At 40.2% G+C, this 26,670-nt stretch overlaps 1 protein-coding gene across 4 annotated transcripts in view; it reads right to left on the reverse strand.

The window, feature by feature from the left end:
• The window catches only part of CREB5 (cAMP responsive element binding protein 5), a 261,523-nt gene that overhangs the window by 65,578 nt on the left and 169,275 nt on the right, over nt 1-26,670 (reverse strand). For all 4 annotated transcript variants that reach the window (XM_039707200.1, XM_039707191.1, XM_039707217.1 and 1 more), the window contains 2 exons: nt 9,345-9,471; nt 7,103-7,213 (listed from right to left, as the gene is read on the reverse strand). In XM_039707200.1, coding sequence (XP_039563134.1) covers nt 7,103-7,213; nt 9,345-9,471 — 238 coding nt within the window. The remainder of the gene's footprint in view (nt 1-7,102; nt 7,214-9,344; nt 9,472-26,670) is intronic.

Here is a 26,670-nt window from a genome sequence, read left to right on the forward strand (position 1 = left end):
GTATTCTTTAGTCCTGGTTTGGATATGGTTGACATTATGTGAAAGTAAGTGCTCTCCTGAGATTTCAGTGAAAGCCACGATGCCAGGGAAGCTGATCTCACAAGGCTTCCATCATCTCAGATGACAGAAGTCTCAGAAGATCAGTTAATTTTTGTCATTCTGAGCCAAAATCTCATCAGTAAAGTTCAGGAAATTTCAGGGGCATTAAATCCAAACACAAAGTGCCGCCTTTATTTAGATTTGAATCCTAAATATGAGCCTGCACTCCTGGTAAATTTGAGGAGTTCAGTCTTCCCATTCTTCCACTAGTCATGAAAAACCAGTGTATTTCAACAATTATATTGATATTACCAACGTTAATATTAAGTTGAAAGAAAAATATACATAAATTTTTCTCTGACAGAAATTGTGTTTTCTGGAACTGGCAGACAGAAATTCTTCTGTGCTTGTTTCAGCCCTTCCACTGACAAATTGTGTGGCCTCTAGTGAGTCACTTCAATTTTCTCTCTCAGTTCAACAGTCTGAAATTATTTATTTCACAGGAAGACTACCATAATTAATAAACTGCTTCATTAGCTACTGCATAGTTTTTAGAAAATACTTTTTAAGCTTGTCCATAAAGAAGAGATTTATTGCCATGAGGATTTTTCTTCTAGCTCTTGTGTCCTCAGTGGTTAAAATATGGGGCTGGTAAAGAGGGCAAAACCATCTCCCCCACCCAAAGTCCATCACTTGCCTTGAGATGCACTGGCACATCCCAATCAAACGCTGGGCTTAATGTGCAACAGCCTGAAGCTCAAAACAATTTATATTATTTGTGGATCTTGCAAAAATCCTGGAAAATAAAAGCTGTACACATTCCAAGAAAGAGACTGAAATATATCCATGTGAAGCAGAACTTCCCTGTAACGCAACCATGTTTTCATTTGTACAGTTTCCTTCCCTGGCTTCACTATCATAAGGGCTTACTTTTACTTTCACCAGCACCCACTGACACACAACTTTACACAAACAAACCTTTTCTGTAAGGGATGGTTGGGCACCAAACAAGTTACCCCTATGTATACGGATGTATCAGACTTAAGTTTCAAAACCTTATGACACACAAAAGCCAACAGCTCATCTGCTGAGCTAGATGATAGCTACAGTAAGCAAATACTGGGATTGTATTTCAGTTATTGCTATGGTTACAAAATCAGGGTGGACACTGGGGAGAAAAGGAGAAAGAGAAACAAATCTACAAAGACAGTAAATCCTCCAAGGAAAGAGGGTGGTGGAGAAACAGGGAGAAAGAGACAGGGTGAGGGCTAGTGGGTGGGGGAGAAAGCGAGGTCACTTTAACACCCAGCTGAATCAAGGCAAACAAAATAATAAAAATCCAAGTTCTTCTAGGGAAATAGTGCTGATAAGATCACCACAGGATAAAGTGACACAAAGAAAGAAAAATGCAAGGAATTGTTACAACTTGTGCCTGTTAGAAGCAATGCAATTCATATGCACTCGGGAGAAGCAAGATCAGATATTCAGCACATATTCGCAGCAGCTATAAGTAACTGAACTGACTTGCTTCTCCAGTGAACTTACTGAGCCACTGACAGCTTAAGAAGAATTAGCTCCTACCCAGTCTAGTACATAATCCAGAATTTAGGCAAGACAGGTACAAGGTCCTGTTTCAGTAAACAAACCAGAATATGCTTAGCTTCACCTATCACAATAATACCATAGTTCACAGTAAGGCACACTGTCTGCAGGCAAAGCTACTGCCCAGGAAAGGTTCTAAAGCATGGATCGGGAGCACAGTGAAAGTTTGGCTTTGAGGACTTTTAACCATAAGCACAAATATAACAGGAGATACAATTTCAGAATAGTTCGTTTTGTCAACAGTTGCAGAAGCACCATGGGTTTTAACTATACAACAGTTCCTTCTGTGAAAACACTTCTCAGTTACTGATACAGGAAATTTCATCATTACTCTATTTTTTATTTGGAAGATGTTGCTTTGCACTTTTTTTCCCTCTTATGCTGCTTTCATTGCTTTATTGTGAAGTACAAGATGAGCAATTGCTGTTGAAAGTTCTGCAGAGACGCAACATTTTTCTTTCTGCTCAGCAGTCCAGAATCCATGCAAAGAAAAGCCTTCTGACCCTGAAGCAGTATCTGCTGTTCTACTAAAGTGATTGCATTCCCAGACAGCTTGATAGAAAAACAGAGATTTCAAACCATTTATTTTGTTCAATAAAGTATCTTCAGTCACAAAGTGTGAAGTATCTAAACCCAGAGTTTCAATGGCTCTAATCCTGCCTGGACTGCCTATGTCAGGCCCTTGCTTGAAATCAGCATGAAAACATTGCAAACCTGGACCCAGAGCAGGAATCAGAGGGATGTCCTTCCCAAGGCCACCAGCTGTCCCAGCCACTGCTGTTAGGGCAGCACTCTTGGTTTCCACATCGAAAGGCTGCTGTGATGGCAGAGCCGAGCACCAAAGCGGGGCCGGGTGAGAGCTTACTCCAGCTGCTCCTCGCTTTGTGCTGGTTGCACCATCACAGCTCACAGGCACAGAAACACACATTATTTGTAAAACAAGGAGCAGAAGACTCCATGCAAACTCACACCATAATCTCCATCTGATGCAAGCCCTCGACCTTTGTGGTCAAACCTTTCCTGTTTGGCTGGAATGCTGTGTTCCTGCAGATAGGGAGATGTGTTGTCTTAGAGTCATACAAAATGCAGCCAGGTCTCTGCAGACAGCCTGGCCTTTCCTCTAGGATGGACAGCTGAGTGATGCTTGCACTGGGATTTACACAGACACCAGTAAGATCTGGACCCTTACCTCTAATTGAGTTGAATAAAAATTAGTTTAGTGCTGATGACACTGCAATTTCACTTCTCTCCTCCTCTGCAAAGCTGTCCAGCATTCTTTGGTATATCAGGAGGTTTGGTTATTTTACTATTATAATTAGAAACATGCACTCTACCAATTTATTGCTTTTCTTTTCTGGTAACATTTTCACTCTTTCACCTGACAGCCACTTTCAAAATTTTTTTTTGAAAATATTTTTGCTGTTCAGCCTAGTAATTCTGAAAAGTCAAAAATAACAGCACATGGTCCTATATGCTTCTGATACAGAAATAATTTTTTTCTTTTCTTTTCTAAAGAACTATACATGTTCTGTCAGGATTACAGGCACAGCCAAGCTACACATATAACATTTGATTTAAATTTTATAAAACTACATATTGAGCAAGTGGCAGATAGAAATTGTAAAAGAAAAAATAATAGTTTAAATTGAAAACTGTATTTTTAAATAAGTTCAATTCTTTCATTGCAGTCTGCTTTTTATACCTTCTTTCAGAGGCCATAAATTTCTGCAGGTAAGGATCAATGCCTTGCAAAATTCAGATAGAAAGGCATCAGCTCCATGGAAAAGACCTGCTGTCACACAGGCTTCCAGTGGTTCAGTGCACACTATTTATCTTTCACTCCGGTAATCCACGCAGTATTGCACTTCCGAGTTCTAAAACCTCCAGCACTCTGAAAGTGCAAAACCAAGCTGTATGTAGGCAGTATATTAAGGCAAAGGCACCGCCAACAGTTCCAACTTCATAATACTTTCAGCCTACTGAACCACATGTTAATATGCTACACATGCCACTCTGCATATTTTTGCCATATTTTTACCATGTACACTAAGGAGCTATATGTTTCCTCCTCTTTCCAGTGCAATATATTTTAATATAAAATCAATGTGTGTTTTTGGTGGGCAGCGTAAGAGTTTTACCTACTCGGCTGTGAATCTAAGAAGAAAGCAGTATTGATTTCTAAGTTCACTCATTCATTTACTAGGACAGTTTTAAAGCATTAGGTGATAACCTAATTGAGAGGCATACTGTGAGGGAAACTGAGATTGCTGTGATAAATTAAATCAGTTCTGGGATGTCATCTACAATACCTTAATACTTGATGGAATGTTCTCCCGAAAAAAAATAAACCAGGAAGCAAGCATCTTGGATGGCAGAGGGTGGGTTTCTATAAATGCCAGGTGATACAAGGTGATTAAAACACGTATTGCTTATTGTAGAAACATTACCTAAATGCCACACATATTCTATATTTGTGAGTAGGTCTGCTTGTATATCAGACAATGTATATATTTATCAGACTGGCTTCCATTTCCCACTATAAACCAATTATGAAACAACCAATGGTGTGAATCTTTTGCCATCTATCAGCTTTCCCTGGCATCACACAGCATCCCTACAGATATTTATTCACATGCATTTTACAGAGGCAAATTAAGTCACATGTGTCACCAAACAGTGTTATGACTGCTGCATGCCAAACTGTGCTTGCATTGCTCAGGTACAGACTGCCATGAGGCCAGAAGGATCTGGTCTCATATCTGGGTCTCACATTTAGAGGAGCCTGTCCCACGTTCTTTCACGTAGGCCTCCCAAAAGTGCTGATACTCCCATGGATTTGGACACCTAGTAAATCAGGCCCAAAGTCCCCCAGACTTCTCCAGTTACTTCAGTCACTAGCTACCAGCATCTTAGATGACTCTGTCTGGTGTTGGACACATCCATTCTTGTTGGGGTGGGGCCAGCCAAAGACAGCATAAGCAATGCTGAATGCACCAGCAGTAATAGCATTATCAGAATCCAGGGAAATCTGAAATCCTTTCCTAATGCAGGACACAGTCTTATAAGGTATTAAGCACCCTCATTTTTAACTTTTAACTAAGTCACCAGAGTATGTGAAGTACCATGCTTTAAGTTTGAGAAAAAGTGAAACAGTTAACAAAAAGAACAAACAACTGTGTAACATAGATGATTCTGATTTAAAATCCATGAATTTGCATGTGAGAAATAATTTTGTTCTAAATATTTCCTGCATTTTTTCTACTTTGTATTCAGGCAGAGTATTGTTAATAGATTCATATTCCTCAAAGCAGTGGCTAAATGAAGAGACTTTTTACATTGCATGTGTGCTCATACAGAAACAAAATATAAAATTAAAATATAGAAATAGAAAATATTTTTAAAACCCCAAACCTGCATTTGAAAATAGGAAAAGTCCTGGAACTTTGAATTATACCTCTTAAGAGTTAATGTGTGCAGATTTTTTCTACCCTTGGAAGAATGGCAGAAGTAAAGGCTCTGCTTGTTCACTACACCACATTTTGGAACTGATAGCAATTTCTTCATACATTAAAATGCCTTCATACATTAGATTTAGGGACAAAACCTGCTTACCCAGATTAAAAGGTAATTTGTATTAATATACACTTTCAGTTATTAAGGCACAGAATTCTCACCATATGCACCAATAATTTAATCTTGTTCTTAAGTAGCCTCACACTACCAGTAAAAAAGAGGCAGGGGGTGAGGGGAGAGAGTAAACTACAGAACCTTTAGTCCCCAAAACAGATGCCAGTTTTGGATTTATTCAGCCAAGGAGTATTTAGCTTGGCTCAGCTACACTTGCATTGAAAAAACACTTGCCTATTCCAAAAAGTTTTTAACGAGCTCTGCTGCAGATGCTGTTGCCATTTGGCATGTCACCGTCACTGTGTGGTACAGCAGAGAGAACTCTCGACCACAGGTTTTCCTTGGCTGGGGGAGCCAGCATTTTTGGCTATCATTCTTCTTCTGGCCAAATGGCTGCATGTTTACAGAATGTGGTTTTAGAAAGAGTGTTAACAGAGGTTGGGTTAACAGCCTAACCCAGACCAACAGTGAGGCAAAGGCATGACCTACCCAACCTAAGAAAACAGAAGTAGAATAAACTTATATATTTAACCTAGAGTCTCCTGTATGCACCATACCTATAGATAAATAGATATTTTTCTTTGCCTCAGGATGGATGATAACAACTTTAAAAGCTTCGTCAGTCATACAAAGTAGAAATATATAAAAATATGTGGTTGCTTAATCTTTGTCGGCTTGATTTTATTCTCTCACTTATGACAATTTTACCTTGGCAAAGTGCCACTGAAAAAAGTTCAATGAAGTTACTCCTGGTTTTCACTATGATGAGATATCTTGAGAGGATAAAAACCTTACAGAGTTAAAACTAAAAGCTTCTGTCTTCATACTTCCATTAGGAAGCAGCAAATGGCAGTTCTGAAACTTAAAAAGCCAAAGAGTTTCTGCACTGATAACTTGATTCCAAGGATATTAGTCCCAAATACCTCCACAAGAGTGCATATAAAGCTGGGAAAAACTTAAAAATATTCACCTGTAGTTTGGTTTACCTACATTAACCCTATATCATTACATATACCTGAGAAGCTTGACCTATTAAGAAGTAGAACAACTTTAAAAAACAATTCCATTTTTTTGTTATGACATCTGACATATAAATAAATTACATTTGTCCTAAAAATATTCACCTGTAGTTTGTTTTACCTACATTAACTGTATATCATTACATATACCTGAGAAGCCTTGACCTATTAAGAAGTAGAACAACTTTAAAAAACAATTCCATTTTTTTGTTATGACATCTGACATATAAATAAATTACATTTGTCTGAATTCTGACAGTTCTTTTTGATGGGAACACCTTTGTTGCATTCCAGAAAAAGAAAATATCCCAGAGATAGATAGATAAATAGATAGATAGATAGATAGATAGATAGATAGATAGATAGATATTATTTGGTGTGCTTCTCTGACACATTGTGCTCCTATCTGGAAAAAACAAGGACTATGTACACTCCCTCTGCAGCACACCCTTTATACTTCACTCTTTATTAACTGACAATTTTCTTTAGATCAAGTTGTGGAGCACAGACACCATTAGAGAAACAACCAGACCATTTGCTTAAATTCTACAGACCTGCACCAAAAATCCCATTTAGCAGTGTGGAGCAGATAGTTCACCCTTCAGTTCCCTCTCACCAAGAGATCAATTAGGACTAAGAACAACTTGAAAGTTCATAGACACAAAGTCAATTTACTGCAGCATATTAAAAAAGAGTATAACGTATGACTAAGGATGAAGTAAGCAGTGTCTGGCTACATCCCCCCACTGTCTGGGTAACTGGTATGCAACAGCAAAATGAGGAAATACAGTAATTTTAAAAAATTCTCTTTTTACCATTTTGGCTTCTGAATGCATTGGGGGAACTTGAGGTGAAGCACATGGATTATTGAGGTTCGGCCCTTGCATCCCCATGATGTTGGAGTTCATTGACATTTGTCGCTCCATCTTTTAAAAGAAATTAAAAAAAAATGCTTTGAAAACATCTGGAGACATTTGCAAGAATTTACTCTCGGTTTCTATTTAAATGGACTCAGCTTTATTTCTTCAAGTCATGACTGAGAAAATAACAATCTGTGTCATGAATTGCATATGTGTATGCACGTAGGCGTGTGTTTCATCAGAATCAGCCCTGAAAACTCACAGCCAATTATAAAGAAAAGGTTTCTTTAATAAACAAATGTAGCAGCCACCCAGGTTTGTGCTTTTTTTGTAATGATTTTCTCCCATTCAGTATAACAACACTCAGAGTTAAGTGGTTTTAAAAGCATCACTGTATAAAACTGTAGCTTCCCCTCCCAGTGCAGCCCAACTTAGGTTCTTAAAAGCATAAATAAAAATCTACAATCTCAAGCATATGTAAAACAAGTTGGCTATTTTTCCTTCACTTGGACTGCTCAGCTGGGAAGAGTTTTCCACATGTCTTGTAAGGGAAGCTTTCATGCTCTGCTGAGATAACAAAAAACAAAGCAAAACTTCTCCTGGCTGTTCAGAGCCCTTTCTGCAAGCTAGTCCCACTAGGCTGGGACAGAGTGACACAAACAAAACCTAATGGCAGACATTACTCTATAAAACAATTTCCTGGAGGGTATTCCCCCAAAAAAGACAAGCCCTGCATATGGCTAGGCCTTGTAAGGGGTGGTAAAACAGGGTTATGATGCTGCTTCCAGACAGAGCTGAGCATCCCACCTTGCTTTGAGCCAGTCTGCTGAATTTTTTGCTTTTACAAAAAAGACACTTTTGGGTCCTTCTGATCAATCCAAGCAGGGGAGCTATTTTTTTGCACCCTGTGATGAAGCGTTGTCTCCCACCCTCTATGATGCCTGAAATAATGGATGCTGGGCTTTGGGGAAATGTGAATACCCCACTGTCCCCTGGCAGAGAAAAGCTGCCAAGGGCCCCTTTCCCTTTCTCCATGGGGTAGGAGCAGCTCCCAGTGCCATCTCCCTGCAGCCCTTTCAGAAGTGCTGTGGGGCAGGAGGAGCAGCCAGTGCTGACAGGGTCTGTCTCGCCTCCACGCTCATCCCTCCAGGGCTCGCAGCCAGAGCACACCTGCTTGTCTGCAAATAAAGCTGCCCAAAGGGCTCCCCAGCAGCAGACTGAAGCCACTGAACTTACACTGTTGCTGGATGTTTGTTGCATTTTGGGTTCTTGGGAATCATGCCAGAAAAAAATTTCCCACAATGCCACGTCTTATGGGTTTTTTTGTTAAACTTCCTGATCAATATTCCAGGAGAGCCTTATTGACAAGTTAATCATTAATAACTTATTCATGATTGCTCAAACAGCAGCCAAACCTGAATCTCTGTATCTCTGTGGAGTGTTCCCCTTGATCCAGCAAAGCCAGAACAAGCAGTGCTTTTCTCCCTCCCATGGTCAATTGCTGTCAGGTTTGTCTTGCAAACTGAACAGAGTGAAATGTAGTAAAAACTTCTCCTTTGCCCATCCCCTCTTCCCCATGTCATCCTTACTTTTCTCCATCCCTGACCTGCCCAAATGTTTTCTACTGAAAAGGTTAAAAGGTTAAAATAATTTAAAATTTGAAGTTACAGTTGTAAAGCAGCCATTTGGCTTCCATAAGATGGGAAATATTCTCATCCCTCCAGAAATGATAAAGATGAGCAGCAATTGTTACCTAGTTCTCAATAAGTGCAAGTTACCAGGCCAGAAAAATAAATCACATTTCTTTCTTGCTAAGTGGTTATGTCCCACACAAGAGGATCACTTAAGAGTTCACTGATGTAACTTATGTACATTGTTTTCCCAGTTTTTTTTCTGAATTCAGACAAATCTTTTTGTTCCATCACTGACATACTCATCTCACCTACATAAACAAGTATGAGAATCACAAATTGTAGTCTCATGTAAACTGCTTCTAATCACTCTCACACTAATTAGCATGCCATTAACTTAACCAGAAATATTCTAGTCTAAGGTGAAGAACCAAAGAAGGCCCAGCTTCCTTATTATTTTATTATTATTATTTTTACAAAACCCAGAAGACTTTCACCTCTGCTTAGATTGAACCAAACACAAAACAACTTTCCACTCTGCAAAAAAGCCAAATAAGAAAACTTACAGGCATGAGAACAGCAGAAGATCCTGGCATGGTGGGGTTGGGCAGGGTGCCAGGCATGGAGGCAGGCATAGGCTGTCTTTGTCGGTTGTGTAGGTGCAGTAGTGAAGACAGAGAACCTGGGACAGGCCTAGAAGAAAGGAAAAGAAAAGAAAAGAAAGCTGTCATGTGCTCCGGAGACCAAAACAAGCCTTACCCTGCCAGCCATTGGTAGGCACAGGCAGCTCCAGACAAGCAGGCGCAGATAAACCAATCCAGGATTTGTCCCTTCCTGCATAAATCAATGGAACATAAAGTTTTCACAAAGAGGATGAATCACCTTCCTTATTCCCTTTATCAGTTAAAGCATAGTTCATCTGATACAACATGAATGTAAACATATCAGCTGGTCTCAGTCTGAGCATCTCTGCACAGCACAGTGGCTAGCAAAAGATGGTACAAAGAAGATTTTCTACAGACAAACCAGAAAAATCTGCTGGCATTATCACACTGCTGTAAGTTTAGCCCTCAGGAACAAAAATATCTACATAATAGTTTTGCAGACTGTGACAGAAAATTAACCACTCCTAAATCAATTTTGAAATTGTATCACATGTAAATAAGCTAGTCTAAAATGAGTATTTCAAATCACTCTTGATAATCTCCTCCGTGAAAATCTACCAAGCCTTTGTTCCAAAACAAGATTACTAATTTTACCATTTAGCACACCACCAGGACACAAAAACTGGGGGGGGGGAAAAAAAAGTAGAAATAAAATTAGGAAAATTACATTCAGATTAAGCAGTTTATGAAAGCAAAACATATCGACTACAGAAAAGTAGAGTGAATTATTTTGGCAAGCAGGGTTCAAAAGATTTAGAAGGATTTTTTTAAGTACAGCACAGGGAAAACTGCATGTGAGAAAGCAGACCCACTCACAAAGAAGAATCATAAAATTAACGGATTAAACAATGCTGGGACTACACTTTCAAAAAAGCTTTTAAGAGTGTGACCGTGGGAATTATGTTAGCAGTTTTATATTCTTTTGGGGTTTTTTTTTAGTTTTGAAGAAAGCATGAGTTGCTTGACGTTTCGGGTGAGTGTAAGTTACTACCTTTTCAAGTTTTCAAAAACCTTGAAAATAAAGTTTTCACATACAGTGCCTCAACAAACACTGACAGTACAAGTAGGTGTGTTAAATTCTCAGAGAAAAGGATGCTTTTTTGTATAGCACTGTATATTACACTGCTTTTTAGGAAGGAGAGTTGCCCCTAAAGGTATGAGATGGACTGGAGAAGAAGGTGCATAATCTGGGAGTTTGAAGAGCCTCTGCAGGCTATCATGGCAAAAGTCTAAGATGTTTAGAGCCTCTAAACATCACAGTTGATTTAAAGCCTTGGAAGAAGCATCCTTTGCTTCAGTGGTCAATCCACAGCTAGCCATAAAAACCTCAAAATTGGGCTGACCTGGTCAGGGGAAGTAGAGTCATAACTCTAGAGGAGCAAGAGGTATCCTGCTTGGCCTGAGCTGTGTCACACCAAATGATGGGGTTTTGCCCCTCCAATTGCAAGTGGTACTTGCAGCCATGAATACATACAACCCTCCTCTAACTTTAGCTGTCACTTCCAGCCATCAAACATTGTGCAAAAAGCCCAAAGGCTGTGAGCGATGGGATTCGCAGACATCCAGTTTGGAGGACACCACATCCAGGGTCCCAAATTGTAGGTGCCTGTCTGATGGCAAAACCACCTTCTTCTGACATACAAATCTCCTTCTCTTTTGCCAAGACTTCAAACTACCTTATCCTCTTTTCTTTAAACTCCCCAGTATTTCCTATCCTTGAACTTGCAGTCCTTCAACACTCATATCTTCAACCCTGTTTCCTAGAAACATCTCTATCCCAACAAATGCCACCTCAAAATACTTGCCCTGACAATTCCCTCATAGTAAGACACTCTGCTCCTCCCACCCTCCTGCCCTCAGCTGCCCTCTTTTAGCAGCTGCACACAACTGAACCCATCCTTTTGTCTTGGTTCTCTGTGGAGAGAAAAAGCCTGTGTTTTGAAGGATGTTTTAAAAATCCTCCCAGACACATACAGTACTTATTCAGAAGGGGAAGAAAGAAGCCCAAAAATAACAACAAATGTATCTCAGATACAGACAAGGAATTCTTCCTATTCCTCCCTTGTTATCTGCTGATGGAGGAATGTGATGTACTTACATCTTTATATCACCTTAAAAAAACTCAAGACAACATTTTCCAAATGTGTGGGGTAATCCTGTGAGAGAGTGCAGTAAGTTCTGCGAGGGAACATGACTGAATTTCTGGGATATGCAGCTCTACAGTGCATGGGCTGAGCCTGGGGTGCCGCGGAGGTGGCATAAGTGGAATGGATGCAGTGCAGGAAAAATGAGCTCAGAAAATATACTCAAAGTACACAGACCCTAACCTATTCTGCTGTCCACTTAAACTCAGCTGCTCCAGGTACCAGCACTCATTCACACATGAGGACTTGACAAATCGATAGGACAGGGTCAAAATAGCGTGAAAAGCAGATTCCGTGTTCTTTTGAAAAGCAAAAAGTGAGGAGATACTAGGTTGAATGTGAGGAGGAAATCTCAGTTTACTTTTTAGAGACTGTGGTGACCCCTACAAGCAAGGTCCACTTCCCACTGGCCCATATTCAGGAGAACTACTGCCCTGCAGAGCAGATGACAAATTCAAACAGGTCTTCTCCACCTCATGCTTTAAAGCCCATGTGCCAGATGGAAGGGCTGGGCCCCACGTTGGGGCATTTGAGGGGCAGAACAGTGTGCTGCAACCCCAGCTGGGGACACCCATGGGGTTTCCTTCCAGACAGTGGGCAGGAGGAGTGGGCAGGAAAGGAGAAAGCACTGGTGCACTCTCCTGCCTGGCCTGGAATGAGACTCACCTGCCCACTCTGCTGCCCTCTAAGTCCACCAGCTCAGATGAGCGGGAACTGAGATCTATGGAAGAGAATCTATGGGAACTGCACTGGCCAGAGCCACACATTCAATAAAAATACCTCTTGAGTTTTCAGTGGGCTCAAAGTAAGACAAGCACCGTGAAAAGAGCACCCTCCCCCCCTTTATTAATTCTGAGAGTGCCCTACATACAGACCCTCTGTACAATTCAGCAGTTTCCTAATAAGCTTAGGTGTTAGGCCGTTTGACAGAAACTTATTTTGGCCTGACCTATACAATTTGTGCAAGCAATTCTCAAGAGACTGCATGGTTTGGTTTTGCTTATACGTTCCAGAGCCAAAAAAATTTCCAAAATTGCTTTAATGAGTTTGGGAATATGGGGCATGAGCAAAAGGGAATTATTGGTATTTATTAAAACGGCAAAGAAGCTTCCTTGCTGTCCCCAGTTTTACCTTTAACACTGCTTTGTTTTAGGGGAAAGCACACACTCTACACTTAGCTAGAGGCGAAAAAAATCTTCAGTTCTTCAGATATTTTTTCTTACTACACTCCTGCTAGTCCGTTCTCAAGTCTGCTTTTTAAAAGAGGTGCAGACCAGCCAGAGAAGACTTACACTTCAAGGTTGAGCATCTTTGTTGAAAAGCCTGCAGTGCTCCTACCATCAATAAAAGTGCTACATAATGCACTGTGGATTCCCCCCTCCCGTATCAGGGAAACTGACTTTGGCCAGTACTCATGGATACCTCCACTGCTCCTACACTGAATACAGGTCATGGATTTAGCATGTGCTCCTGTACACACTCACTCTCATGGAGCTCAGAGAATATGTATGGCACAGAACCATCCAGGCTGAGATATTCAATTTGTCTAAGACATCTCTTCCAAGGACAACACAATCTCTTTTGTTGTTGCTTTCTATCTGGCAGCAAAGAAAGTCAGTGAGAGTTTGTAATTGTTATTTTTTGGTATACATGTTGAATCTGCTCCACTCTTTGTAAATGCTGGGGATGTACTGCCTGCAGACTATCAATCGATATTGCTGACTGGGAGATTTTCATTCCTTGGCACCTGTGTTGCTAAATAAATAGGGCTGTTGGGCAAACAGCCCACAGATAAAGGACATATAAGATAGAGAACTGGCAGATGCTCAACCTCACTGAAAATCTGGCTACCCATGAAATTTTTCCAAAATTTAGGAATTTTTACTGAGTTCCAGCGGAAGCCTGCTGTTGAACATGATGGGGTCTCAGCCAGCGTTTGTACGCTTTGGGCGTATGTGGCCTGGATAGTCAGCATTACGGTGGCTTAGTAAAATACCACACATTAGCCAAGCTGCTGTAACTGACCATGTTGGCTCTTCTTCCTCTGCATGGTCGTGCTAACACCGTGAGTCACTCTTATTAACATTTAAACAGATGGGTGGTACCCTGCTAAGCCATGGTGACTCGATCATGTTCCATCATATGACTGCCCAATGATTAAAGATAACTCCTCTAATGCAATAAAATATCTAGGATATATACTTCAGTGTCTGCCTCCTTGATTAAGACCAAATACTCCGTCTGATGTGATGCAATTGATGCCTGATGACTAAACACTACACTTGTCTATTAAAAGACTAGGCTTCCCTGAACTTGAAGTCTTCAAGGACATTTTGGGCAGATGACAATTTGTTGCTGAGATCTCATGACAGTAGGTTTCTACTGACCTAGACCATTTGGGGCTATGTGCAAAAGGACTGATGCTATTCAAAGTATCACTGCAGAAGGTTTTCTACTATGGTAAAGCACTCCAGGTCAGTGGGTCTTACCATGACCTCTCTTCTGCTTCTTACTCCCCTGCACATAGCATTCGTGCAAGGTCATCAAGAATACCTACATCACAACCCCATTTGTTCCACTTCAGCTAGGTCTGGTGTGGAAAAAGTTTAGCCCAAAGTACAATGAGTTGTACTGGAGTAAAGGAACTCATCTCTTGACTCTCCATAGCCTTCAGACCAAGCCAGCTCATACCAGAGCAGCCCACAGGTGGCTGGTTGTGCTGTGGAAATTTGTCATGTCAGCTCAGCACTGGCTAAGGGATTTCTGTACCACACTGCCATTACACAACACACTTCATCAGACTTCCATAATTTTTATATATATGTATAAACATGAATGTATTTATGTATTTATTACAACAGTGCCTAGAAGCCTTAGTTTAAAACAGTGAGGTGGGTGAGGGTCTGCCCCAAAAAGCTTGGAGATCAAGGGAAACGTGAGGGAGAGTGAGTAGAAGCAATATGAAGACAGAGGTGAATAAGACATCAATGATAACGTTATGATCAATGTAATGAGGAGCAATCACTGCATGCCAGCAGCCTGGATCTTTTCAAGGGATCAGTCAGTGCGTCAGTGCGTGCATGTGGTTTGGGTGGCTTTCAGGCTGAAGCCCCCAAGTAGCCTACTATACTGAGAATAAGCACAGCTGGCTGCAGTCTACCCTGTGAAACTCTCATTGACAGCCAGGTACTGTCACAATTAAACTTTTCATTGCAGAAAGTAAGTTTCCTGGAGCATGTGTTTCCACAGACCAGCTGCAAGCTGCTTTTACAACAGCTACTGCAGCCAGAGCACCTGGCCCAAGTGCTGTCCTGGGCCTTCAATATTTGAATAATTCAGTCAGAGGCAAAGACATGGAGGGGATGTTTTAATCTGAGAAATGTGTTCTGACTGGAGGGGCTGCCTCATTTACTGCTTGTCTGCTGTTCTGTGATCCACACTGCTATTATTTAAACCTACCAGTCTAACTAGAGCTTTCCTTATTAGTGATCCATTATTTCCCACCCTCAAAGTAGGGTGGGAAGTTGTGTCTAGTTTCAATTTATCCATTTGTTGTTCAGAGGAGGAAAGAAAAAATAAACACAAGGGAAAGCAACAGCAAAGCATCAGACCAGTACTTGGAATACCTTGCATAGTTGCAAGGGACCTCACCTGACCTGCTGTACCCCATGTTTAATGATGTTTTAATCACATCACCACCAGACAGCCAAGCATTCCATGAAGTGGGAGGTTTGTGTCACTAGGAATTTTCAGGGAGCCAAACCATATTCAGGGGAAAAGAAAACTGGCACCTAGAATTAATGGCTCCCTGCCAACCTAGTAAAGATCCTTGTTTGTATTTCTCAGATAATTCAGACATCTGCATGATGTGGCCAGATTATTATTATCAGTAGCAGACATTTATACTGTGGTGGTGCCCAAAGGTCCCAGTTGGGACTGGGACCCTGTTGAGCCTGGCACTGTACAAACACAGATAAGAGGCAATTCATACAGTGCGTGTTTATATTCTAGGGACACAAACCAGATGAAAAGTAGAAGAAGGAGATAGAACACACAAGCAAATAAATATGCTAAAGAATTACAGACAATTTAGAGGCACAACTCTGGTTGCCTTTTTGTTTCTTTGTATGTTTTTTTATTTAACTGGTATGCTCAGAAATGACAGGACCGAGAAAGTTTGCAAGAGGAAGGGAGTAGCTAAGAGTGAGACACAAGAAGGGCAACACTCTAGAGAGGGAAAATTGTGGCTCATAACTTAGAGGATTTGGGAAGCATCCAGACAAAGCTATGCTTTCTGTAGAGATTTTTAAATGAGGTGTGCATGTATCTTCATATATTTTTTGCCTTTAGGTATTTTCCCAGTGTTGGACAAGGAGAGATTTCTGCCTGGGAAAGAGAAACCAGCTGATGGTAAAAACACTGGCAAAGTGAAAGTGATGCTTGACACTGTAATGAGAAACTGGAGGACTGAGATAAGATAAGGCTAAGCTTCAAAAAGTCTTAAAGACAAGAAGCTTGATTCAGAAGTGAAAGGAAAGCCTGTGTAAGTGTCTCAGAAGAGCTAGCACAATTAAGGTAACAAGCTATACATCGGCACAGAGGAAGAAGAATTTCAGCAACAAGCATTACAAAAGGAGCAAGATGCAGCATGCAGATATGAAATGATACGAAATAGAAGTCAAAGGCAACTAAAGAGATGTTATTTCTCAATTCAAATGTCCCTCAATGTCACCTGGGGAGAAGCTGTTCATTGGAAACAAAGCAACTCCCTCAGAAATGTATTCTTGATCACTTGTTCTAATACACAAGGACAGAAGACCCAAATGAAGAGAAAGAATAAGTAAAACAAACAAGCAAACAAAAAGAACCAGTCAAGAATGGACATATATATATATAGTAAAATACTATCATACTGCAGAAAAATGCCTTCAAAATGTGTTAAGAACCCTGTACTTTTCACCTGAGCTTGTAGGAGAAAAGCCCCACAAATCAGCAGCCCCATCATGTATTTAGTGGGCCAAAGTCTATTCAAAGTTTTAGTCAATGATAAATCTTGCCTTTAGAAACTCCAGTTCTGCTAATGCCACCTATATTTCCTGAACACATGTTTAAGGAACCTCTGCAAATTCAGCACAAGTAAAAGGACCAGCAGGCCCTTGGAAGCCTCACAAAACCCATTAACATTTGCCTTTTGGGTCTTGCAGGTCTTAGAAACTGCTGGTTTCAATCTTTCTTTCCCTCTAAATATTTCACTGGGTCTTATTGCATGACCCATTACAAGAAAAATAAGAAAAGCTAGAATGGTTTCTTCGACTATAACCTTCTTGGAGAAGTTTATGTTCTGTACAGTGTTATGCACACAGCTGGAGCTCACAAATGATATGTGAAGGATAATGGCATAGTTAAAGCAAAACAGGGAAACACTGCAAAAGGGAGGTTCAAGGATTATAAAGAACTAGCCCTTATAAAAGAACATTCTTGCATTAAAATAAGAAAAAAAAAGAAGTGGGATTAACCCAAAAAACTGCAACATAAATATGATTTGACCATAAAATTAAGCAATGATGTCAAACTGATTCCACTGCCACCACAGTCTCTCAGCTCAGACAGAACCAAGTTAAATTTGCAGCCCCACAAATAAAGGTGTATCATTTTTTACTGAAAAAATAGGTAGCTATAACACAAAAATACATGAAATTATAGCTGACTTAAAAACCAGGAATGATAACGGCAATAAAGCTTACACAAACACTTTTTAACATGATCATTCTTTTTGAAATCTGGGCTTAAGATTCCAGCCGGACAAGCAAAATCAAGAAAATTTGAAAATATGAGGCTCATTGAGAAAAATATCAACAGGTTAAACAGCCGGGAAGAAACCTATCTGCAGCATCCAGATAGAGTAACAACTGAACATCAAGTAACTCTTCTGCCAGGTTTGGGCTATCTAAAGGTGCTGGAGCCCACATTCACTCAAGTGACTCCTTTCACACACACATTATAGAAGTGCAAATGGATTTTATCTGACCTTCACAACTTTGTATCTGAAAGGGATAGCAGGTTGCAAAAAGGATGGAGAAAAGGCACTTTTAAAAAGAGTTTTACTCTTAAAGGGCTGAGAGGGTCTTCAGAGAGCTCTCACTGATTGCTCACTACCAACTGATTCCTATACTAGAAATGAGGTAAAACAAATGTCTCAAAATTGTCTTTCTATTTACCATTATAATTTGGACCAGTGCAATTTAATAGAAATACTAAGATAAAAGACCTTTGTAAACCCTCTTTATAATAAAAATATTTTAAAATCTTTTTGAAGTGATTTATTTTTCTTTTTTCCTTTTTTTTTAACTTCCCAAACAATGCAGAAGTTTGTCTCTGAAAATAAGATGGTGAATTACAGCAAAGTTATGAAAACAAAGAACCAACAGTTTCTCCAGTGCAGGCTTGTTACCATGAGCTAATAATTCCAGACTTTAAGCAAGCTGAGCCTCTTTTTTAATAACTGCATGCCTCTAGGCAAAGTATTTCTACTAAAAAATTATTGAGGCATGGAACAAGGCAAGGTGTGTGAGCTAATGTTGGATTGTTCAGCTACTAAACCAACTCCTATAGCAATGAGCCTGCACTGAACTGACAGATTACTTCTCTGTATACACTTGTATAAACATACTGCTTAAGGTCGAAATCTGTGTAAGCTTTCTTTTCAATTAAAATGTCAAAGATGACAGCACATGTTTTCACTGTCCTTCACGGGATGATGGATGCTGCGGCAGCAGTTTCATGCCCCCATGTTTCAGAGATGTTTTCCTGCCTGGGTGTCTAAGAAAGATGTACTTGCTGATGTCTTCATGTGCCTGCAGGCATACAGCACTGCTATACTAATACTTTGGGTGGCTTTACCTCTCTTGACTTTTTCTTCCTCAACATTGCCCCTGTGGGCCCCCATATCCAACATTGTAAAAGTTAGAGCAGAAAGGTTGCTGTGCACAAAGAGGTTGGAAAAAAGGTCCTGCATTAATTAATCAAATTAAGATTGCTAGTTAAGTGAAGGCTTTAAATTGCAGGCCAGTTTCTGGTCATGGCTAATTCAGTTAGGTCCCCACATAAAAACAGCTGCTCTGGGTAGTCAACAAAAAGACAAAGTAGACCTCAAAGGAAACTTCCAGCAATTTAAATATAAAATACTATTAATTAAAAGGCGATTAATCTGAATCTTCACTCTTCTTCAGCTCTTTATTAATAAACTAATAAAACTGTAGCCATCAGTTTCTCATTCATGCTCATCAGTCTACAGTTTGTACAAAGCCAGTGGCTCCAAGTGTTGCTTAGTCTCAAGACCATGTGGCAATACAACTCACAGCACACACAGTCCCAGTGCTATGGTTGGGCATGGAGCAGAGATTTGATCACAATTTTGCTAGAAAATAGACTGACTAAAGAAAACAGAATAAATGAGAGAAAACCAGTCCAGCATCTGTCAGTGGCAGATTTAGGGTGTCTCCTGCTGACAAGTCACAAGTCTTCTCTATCCACTATGGAAAGCAGAGTTTGCTCTGGTTAGCAGAGCACACTTACTAATGAAGACAATATGTAGATGTATGTACATGTGATTTTGTTTATTTACTGAGACTTAAATTCTACACTCGACACTAAAAATACTATAAAGGTAATACATACTGTAGAAATCTTTAAGAACAGCATTATATAAGATAATTCTACATTATTTCCTACACAAAATAGGAAATAAGCAAAATTGAAAATTAGAATCTTGAAAAACTCTCAGATGATATATGACATCAGGGTCAGACCAAACTCCAGCTCTTAATCCTATCCTTTAACAAGAGTACCATAGAGAAACTCTGTGCTTTTAAACACACATTGCTTCCCAAGCACTTCTGCCATTAGCACATTGTTCCTGCGCTGCCAACCTCTCTCTACAGCCTAGAGGAAAGTTAACACGGCCCACCATGGTCACAGCCCCAAATATGCTCAGTGTCTCAAAGCTGCTGGCTGTTTCAGTGGGTGGCAGTGGGGGATGAGGCAGAGGAGCACATTCATGAGGGTGTTCTCTCAATTATCTGTTCAGCAAGTCATCGCCAGGTGTAAAAATATTTTAATGCTGCCAAATAGATATGTATCTTCAGTGACCCTCTTCCTACCCCCAACCCACTTCACTGATTCCCTTCAAACTTTCATGAAGATCAAAATGAATATATGCCATTTCTTGGGAGGAACCTTTGCACATGCTTCATCTCTTAAACATGCTAAAAATCCCAGCTGACAGCTATATTAGTACAAATTATGAGGAGCACAGGGAAGAGGTGAATTTCAAGGCACACAGAACAAAGTCATGGAGAACTGCTGCGGCAGTTCTGTATTTCAACAGAGATCAGATCCACGCCAGTGTTGTTTGCTCTGGTAATTTAAAGGATTCACAATGCCTTCTCTGCCTACCTCTCACTGGGAGGTATCCAGTGATTGTGAGCATCAGTCAAAGAAACTGGAATCGCAAACACAGTTTTTACATAGCTAAGGCAAATTACACAGAAGGGTGGAAATCGTGGTAGCTGCTATTTACTAATAAATTCACCTAGCACAATCCCCAAGAAATGTGTGCTCCAGAAATGTCCCATGACAACAACAGAAACACTATGGGTGGTTTTGCTGACACTTAGCTGCTGAAACAGGCCAGCAAAGGTTTCCAGCAGCACGCAAAGGGAAGCAAGGATAGCAAATAAAAGCCATTGTCCACTCATGTCCAGCCACACATGCATGGGAAAATTTCTCACTCTATGCATGCATGCATGCTAAGAGAGACAGCAAAGAAGAGCAGCCATTGAAAAAAGGTTATTTTATTCTACCAACAAAGTGTACATTGTCATCATAACTCCCAGTCATTATCTGTTCCCACTCCCTCTCTTTTAAATACTGGCTTGAGCAGGAACCTGCAGCTAATTTTGAGGTTGGGGTTCATTTGTTTTCACATCAATGCAATTAATTTCCACTGGAAAATGCATCTTAGGGATTCAATCAAAATAGGCCTAAAATAATTCTGAAAAGCTCATCTGTCTCCAATCTATAAAATGTTTTAAAAATTGGATGCATGCCCTGCAATAACATTGCACTTCACAAAACTTAAAGCTCTAAACTTGAGGGTATCAGTTACATTGAAACTGTACTAAATTAAAACATCCAGTTTCTGGTTTGCATTGATTTATAAATATCGACAAAACTACTATTGCAGTCATTACCACTTTGGTTGCTCTGAGTTGAATTTTCCACAGTTCAGGGTTATTTTCATTCTTATTGTGGCTACAGTAGCCTTTCGAGTTATAGATCAATTTCCAGATAACATGTAAATCTTAAATCTTGGTTTAAGAAAAATGCATACAAACCAGCCAATATACATTATAAAAAGCAGCAAGTCTAAGTGACCAGTACTGCAAATACCAAAGCACACTTTTTTTTTTTTACTCTCTAGCTTACAGCAGAAAGGAATTGTTATGAAATGTTCCACATAGAAGCAAGTGGAAATTGAATAAAATATGAAAAGGTAAGTATCTCTAAGTTGGTTTTTTTAACCAGGAATTTGATGTTCTCTTTTGAACTATTCTTTAAAATGAGACAATCAATATTCAAATAACACATTCAAAATTTTTCTCCTTCAAATATTTCCATATTAGTCTATCTGGTGATCTTCAAAATGTGCCTATTTATGACCAAATTATTGCTGAGGAAATATAAACCTGAAAAAAAAGCGACTTCATGAGCTGAAGCCCAGTTAACACAATCATTTGAGAAAACAAGAATAGAATGAATACATCAACAGCAAGAGAGCCAATTCTCAATGGTGTATAGCACACAGCTTTGCCAAAGACAATGGATTTAAACCAACTGGGAATCTCACTCATAGACCCACATGCACACACACTCCATAAAGAGACAGTATATAACAGGCACTACATCCAGTCATAAAACAAGCTTTGACACCGATCTGTGCCTTATGCTTCAAAAGAAAACAAAAATCCCCATCTTCCACTTTGACATCTGTGGAGTGCTACCAAGTAAATTGTCCTGATCCCTGGTGGTGATTAGCTTACGAAGTGAAGCAGAGGGATCACCATAATATTAACAAAATTTCTCCTGGCTAAACTCCACCCTTGCTCTTCTTGATACCATCACTGAAGCCTATGCTGATCTGCAAAGCACCTTTCCACTATTCTGTTCAGCCTATTTGCCTTGTGCAGTTGAGTTGAGAAAGAAAGGAGAGGTGGCAGACGTTCTTTTGGGCATGATGTCGTTGCCATTGAAGTTCACAGGAGTGATGCAAATACAGTCATTTAGAACAGAATAAGATACATAAAAACGTATGACCCCTATGAAGACATTTTCCTAAATTATAGTCTCAACACCGGCTTAATGCCTGCTAATGACATGCTGCATCATACTAAGAAAAAAAGGTTATTTTACATCTTTACATTCTAATTTGTACTGATGTGGTTGGTTTACTATTTCATAGATGGGGGTTTTTTATTTGTTGCTTGGAGGTTTTTTTTATTTTATCTTATCTTTGTCTTGAAAGAACTGCTGTATTAAAGAAGAAACACTCTCCCAAACCAAAACTTTGCATTGAGGATTAAAATAATACCCTCTGCACCAGTTCAGAGTAAAGGGCTTAATGGACAGTAGAGAGTCATGTTTAAAAAACTCAGGTCATCCTGCCAGCTTCTAAGAGTCTGCAGTATGAACTAACAGACTGCTAATTATTCATTTAATGTCTTTACATGAATCGTAAGTGTTCATGCATACACCATGAATAGCCATCGGTTGAACTGTTACTTTTTCCTCAATTTTTTTCCCTTTGAGAACTGCCACTGAAACAGTGCTTTAACTAGAAAGTTGCCGTGCCAGAAGAAGTAAAAGAGCAGAGCAGTGACAAACATTGAGGCAGGCGAATTTGAAAATCTGTGGGTACTGGATAACTTTATGATATTTTATCCCACGGTTTTCATCACAACATTCAGCAAGGAGGAAATAATCCTTGCACAAAATACTTCAAAAAGGCCAGGTTGATCAGGCTAGGAGGAGCTCTCTTGCTGTATTTGCACCTCTGAAGTAAGGCCAATGGTCGAGATGTGGCCTGAGTCTCCTGTAGACACACAGGATGGAAAATGCCCTCCCAGAAACACAAGCATTGTTTCAACTCCCATCAACTCCCAATGCTGCAAAACCCAGCTCCAAAGTACCACTTTTCAGTGAAGTGCCACTATAGCCATCAGAATCAACTCCAGCATTTGCATCAAGGGTTTCCAGATTTAAACTGTGGGAACGGGTAGACTGGAGCTGTCAGTGGAAGGCCTCTGACAATGCAATTTGTTTGTCCTGCTGGTCTGACAGTCAGTGCATGCTGACATTCAAGAAACATTAGTTGGTTTAGTGAGTTTTGTTTTTTTTTAACTGCTTGGAGCAATTGGGAGGGCAGAGGAAAACAACTCAACTTAGGGAGGGGACGAAGAAGATGAATAATGGAAAGGAGATGTGTCCTTTTCCAGATGTATCCTATAAAATAAGTGTTTGTCCCACGCACCCTGAGACACGTCAATACACTGCAGGTGAACATGTTAAAAAATATTAACTTTACCTAAACAGCAAAGTGGCAGCTCCACTCAGTTTGCACTAACATCATATCTATTTGCTTTGGTCACAGGGAGCCAAATATTTTACTGACCTGGTTAAAATATCTCAACAGTCACATAAATAGACCCAGTCAAAGCCTGTTGCATCACCTGCATTTATTTTTTACTGTTAATATTTAGCAATTGAAGAAAGATACAGATCTGTGCTCTATACACTTGCCATCTCCAACAGTATGATCTCAGCTCAGAGAGCAGCAGGAATTTGCACAGCAGTGAGTATGGCTGATTTCCAGGGGTCGGAAGCCATGGCTTACTCACTCAGCTCCACATTTTCTGCTGTTGTTCTATTTCTTTTTTTTTTCCCTTTTTTTTTTAATGGGAAAGGCCAAATATGATGAGCATAAAGGAAAGGCAAATATGATGAGCATAAAGAATAGGGGCAAAGTCAGATTGCAGGTCAGCTGCATGTTTGTATTTTATTTTCCCCTGGTCTCTGTATTTTGTGAAGCATGGATTTAGACCTTGTATTAGCCTACCAGATAACAAGTCCTTAAAATGCCTCATACATAAAATTTGATGAGAAACTAAGCATTTAGGAATATGTGTACCTTTAGACCAGAAATCTGCCTTTATCTCTCTATAGCAACAAACCATCTGAATCAACAACATTGCACCTCGTATAAATCTGACCCAGTCCATGTAGGATATGTAACAAAGGTAATCTGTGACTTGAGAAAAGAAAATGCAGCAGTATGCATGCAAGACACTTTGTATTTGGCAGACACATACAACCAGCTGTTTATTCTTCAGTTCGGGGCCATACATCTACTGGGACTCCCCCACCCCTGTAAACCTTGCTTAGCTCCTAGTCTTATTTATAGCATAGATTTAACCCTAAGTTATGGATAAGCATAGTGCTTGGGATTTAAAGTTAAGTGTCATTTAGTACCATTTTTGACATCTCCACATATTATAATGCACAGCTTTTTCACAGGAGACTTGGGATCTGATCTTAATTTGTAGTAGGGTTATGGTCACAATAAATGCCTATTTCATATATTCATAAGAATCTTCTAACGCAAATGGAAATAGAAAGTGGCTGTTTTCTTGTAGTTTCAAAGCCATGCATGTAAAACACACAGTACAGACCTGTTCTACATGCAAACCCATTATCAATCCACCATTGTGCCCTGGCTCCTGCCCTGGCAGCAGGCACTCCTATGCTGAACAGTCTCAGCAGGTATTGTAGTTGCATAATAAAGGAACAGGTTATGAAATCATTAGCACCTCAGCTGAGGCTGCCACAGGGATGCCCCTCTGTGTTCATTGTGAAACATTTCTTTGGCAGCTGCATCCTACAAGCGTATTTGGATGTTGTTGCTTCAGCCTTGCCACACAGTGGAAAGCAAGCCAGTGTTTTCATGCTCTGAACTTAAGAACAGAGGATGGAAGTCTCTCAGGTCCACCTCTAGGCTAATTCTCCCCATTTACACATGGCTTGAAGACCTCTAGGAATCCGAGCTGTCTATAATCACATGCCCAGACCTATGTAGCCAGTGCTGCCAAGAACCTGAGCCATGCCTAAGGAGGCTGGAAGACATTTCAGCTTTGTCAAACACCACATGTTCCAGCTCCCCTCGTCCTGCAGGCAGTCACTGCTAGTGGTGGTTCAGAGCAGCCCACATGCAGCTGAGAGCTGACCTCCCCTTGGTTAGAGCCCTGCCTTGGGGTACAGTGCACATCCCATTGGCATTTCCTTCTCCATAAATGCAAGCTCAGATGAAGCTGTGCCAGTTCAAGCAGTTGAAGCTAAACTCACCTGTCCCTCCATAGGAGAATCCATGTCCCCAACAGAAAGAAACAAAATCCACTGTCAGTCACTCAGTGAGTAAGGCATCTAGGGCCCTTTTGATGTCTCTTGAGATGCCAACCTTGAGACCCTTCCTGCCCTGAACCGTGCCCTTGCCAATGTGCAAGGGAGCACAACTATGATCTGACTCAGGATAATTTTTTAGTGGCCCTAAAACCAGAGTATTCATATCTATGAAAAAGGAAAATTGTGCAAATTGAAGGAAACCACTAGCATCAGGTAGGAAGGAGAATTTGTTGAAAGCAGTGAAATTTTACTGACTTGGGTCACTCTGGGATCTGGCCACTGGTATTTAAGTCAGTTTTACCAAATGTAGAAAAAGAACTTACAAAGGAAGGACCTGTGTCAGGTTCCTGAGTTAAGTCAATTAGGTCAAGTTAGCTTGGGTTGCTGTCTTTCTGAATTGATGCACGGGGTCATGATTTAAGTAAGTGAGGGGCTGGGGCTTTTTAAAGCAGCATAAGTAAATAGCTAAGCTTGATGTGATATAAAAAGCACCACAACAGAAAGGAGAACTTAACGGAGTAATGAAAACCACTTACCCTTAATCATCCCTGAGACAGTGTTTTTACAACGCTACTTGATTTATTCAAAGAGCAAACATGCCTCCTTTGACTTTTCTAATAACAGGCTATCTCACCCATGCTAGTTGGAGTTGAGTTCAGAGATTTTTTTAATTAGCATGCCAAGTACATTATTTAAATGTCTTTGATGCCTTTTCTTTAAAATTATTTGCTAAGCAATAAGTCATATGTATTTGCAAAGAAGGCAGCCCCTGTTCCAAAAAAAAAAAAACCAACAAAAAACCCAAAAAAACCCAAACAAAACAACAACAACAAGAACAACAACAACAACAAAAAACAACACCCAACCCAAAACACTGCCAGGGAAGTTTGGAAAAGTAAGAGGTTTGGTCACAGGTGTGTAACCAGCGTTGCATGTTGTGGAGCACATTATTGCTTAAAGACCTACTGAAGTCCAGATTCATTGCTGCTGACAACCCTGCCACTTAGTGTACAAGACTGTATGAAAGGTTGTTTGCTGCATGATTTATGATGGTGCCCTTACTGTAAACTACCTGTGCTCTGCTCAGCAGCTCCATGCTTCCTCTCCAGTGGATGGGCCTCAGCTTTTGGGAAAGCTGGACAATTTCTCAAGTGAGCACACTCTTGTGATACTGAGGCTAGCCAGACCACAAACTATTTTATTATGTTGTGCAAAAACCTCTGTGCAAAAAAACCCCTTCTTTAATTAAGATAGAGCAACCAGCACTGTGGTTGTAATTACCTTGGACTGCTTTACCCACGGGCATAATGAAATAAAATTGGGGCCTCTATATTTTTGTTTTTAAACTAAGTAAACCCAAATTAATTTATTCAACTCAAACCAGACAGGTTTCTCTTTAAAAGGAAGGCCTATATGGTTGGAGGGGCTGGTGCAGCAGGCAGAGTGACAAGCAATGATGACTGTGAACTGCAAACTGCTGGCAAAACATTTGGCTTGCCATTGGTCCGTGGCCAGTATTTTCCTTTGTTAATGAATCCCACATCTTTTCTAAGTTAAGCATTTTTTCTTCT

Source organism: Passer montanus, unplaced genomic scaffold (genome assembly GCF_014805655.1).
Source record: "Passer montanus isolate IOZ18808 unplaced genomic scaffold, ASM1480565v1 scaffold10, whole genome shotgun sequence".
Taxonomy (NCBI): Eukaryota; Metazoa; Chordata; class Aves; order Passeriformes; family Passeridae; genus Passer; species Passer montanus.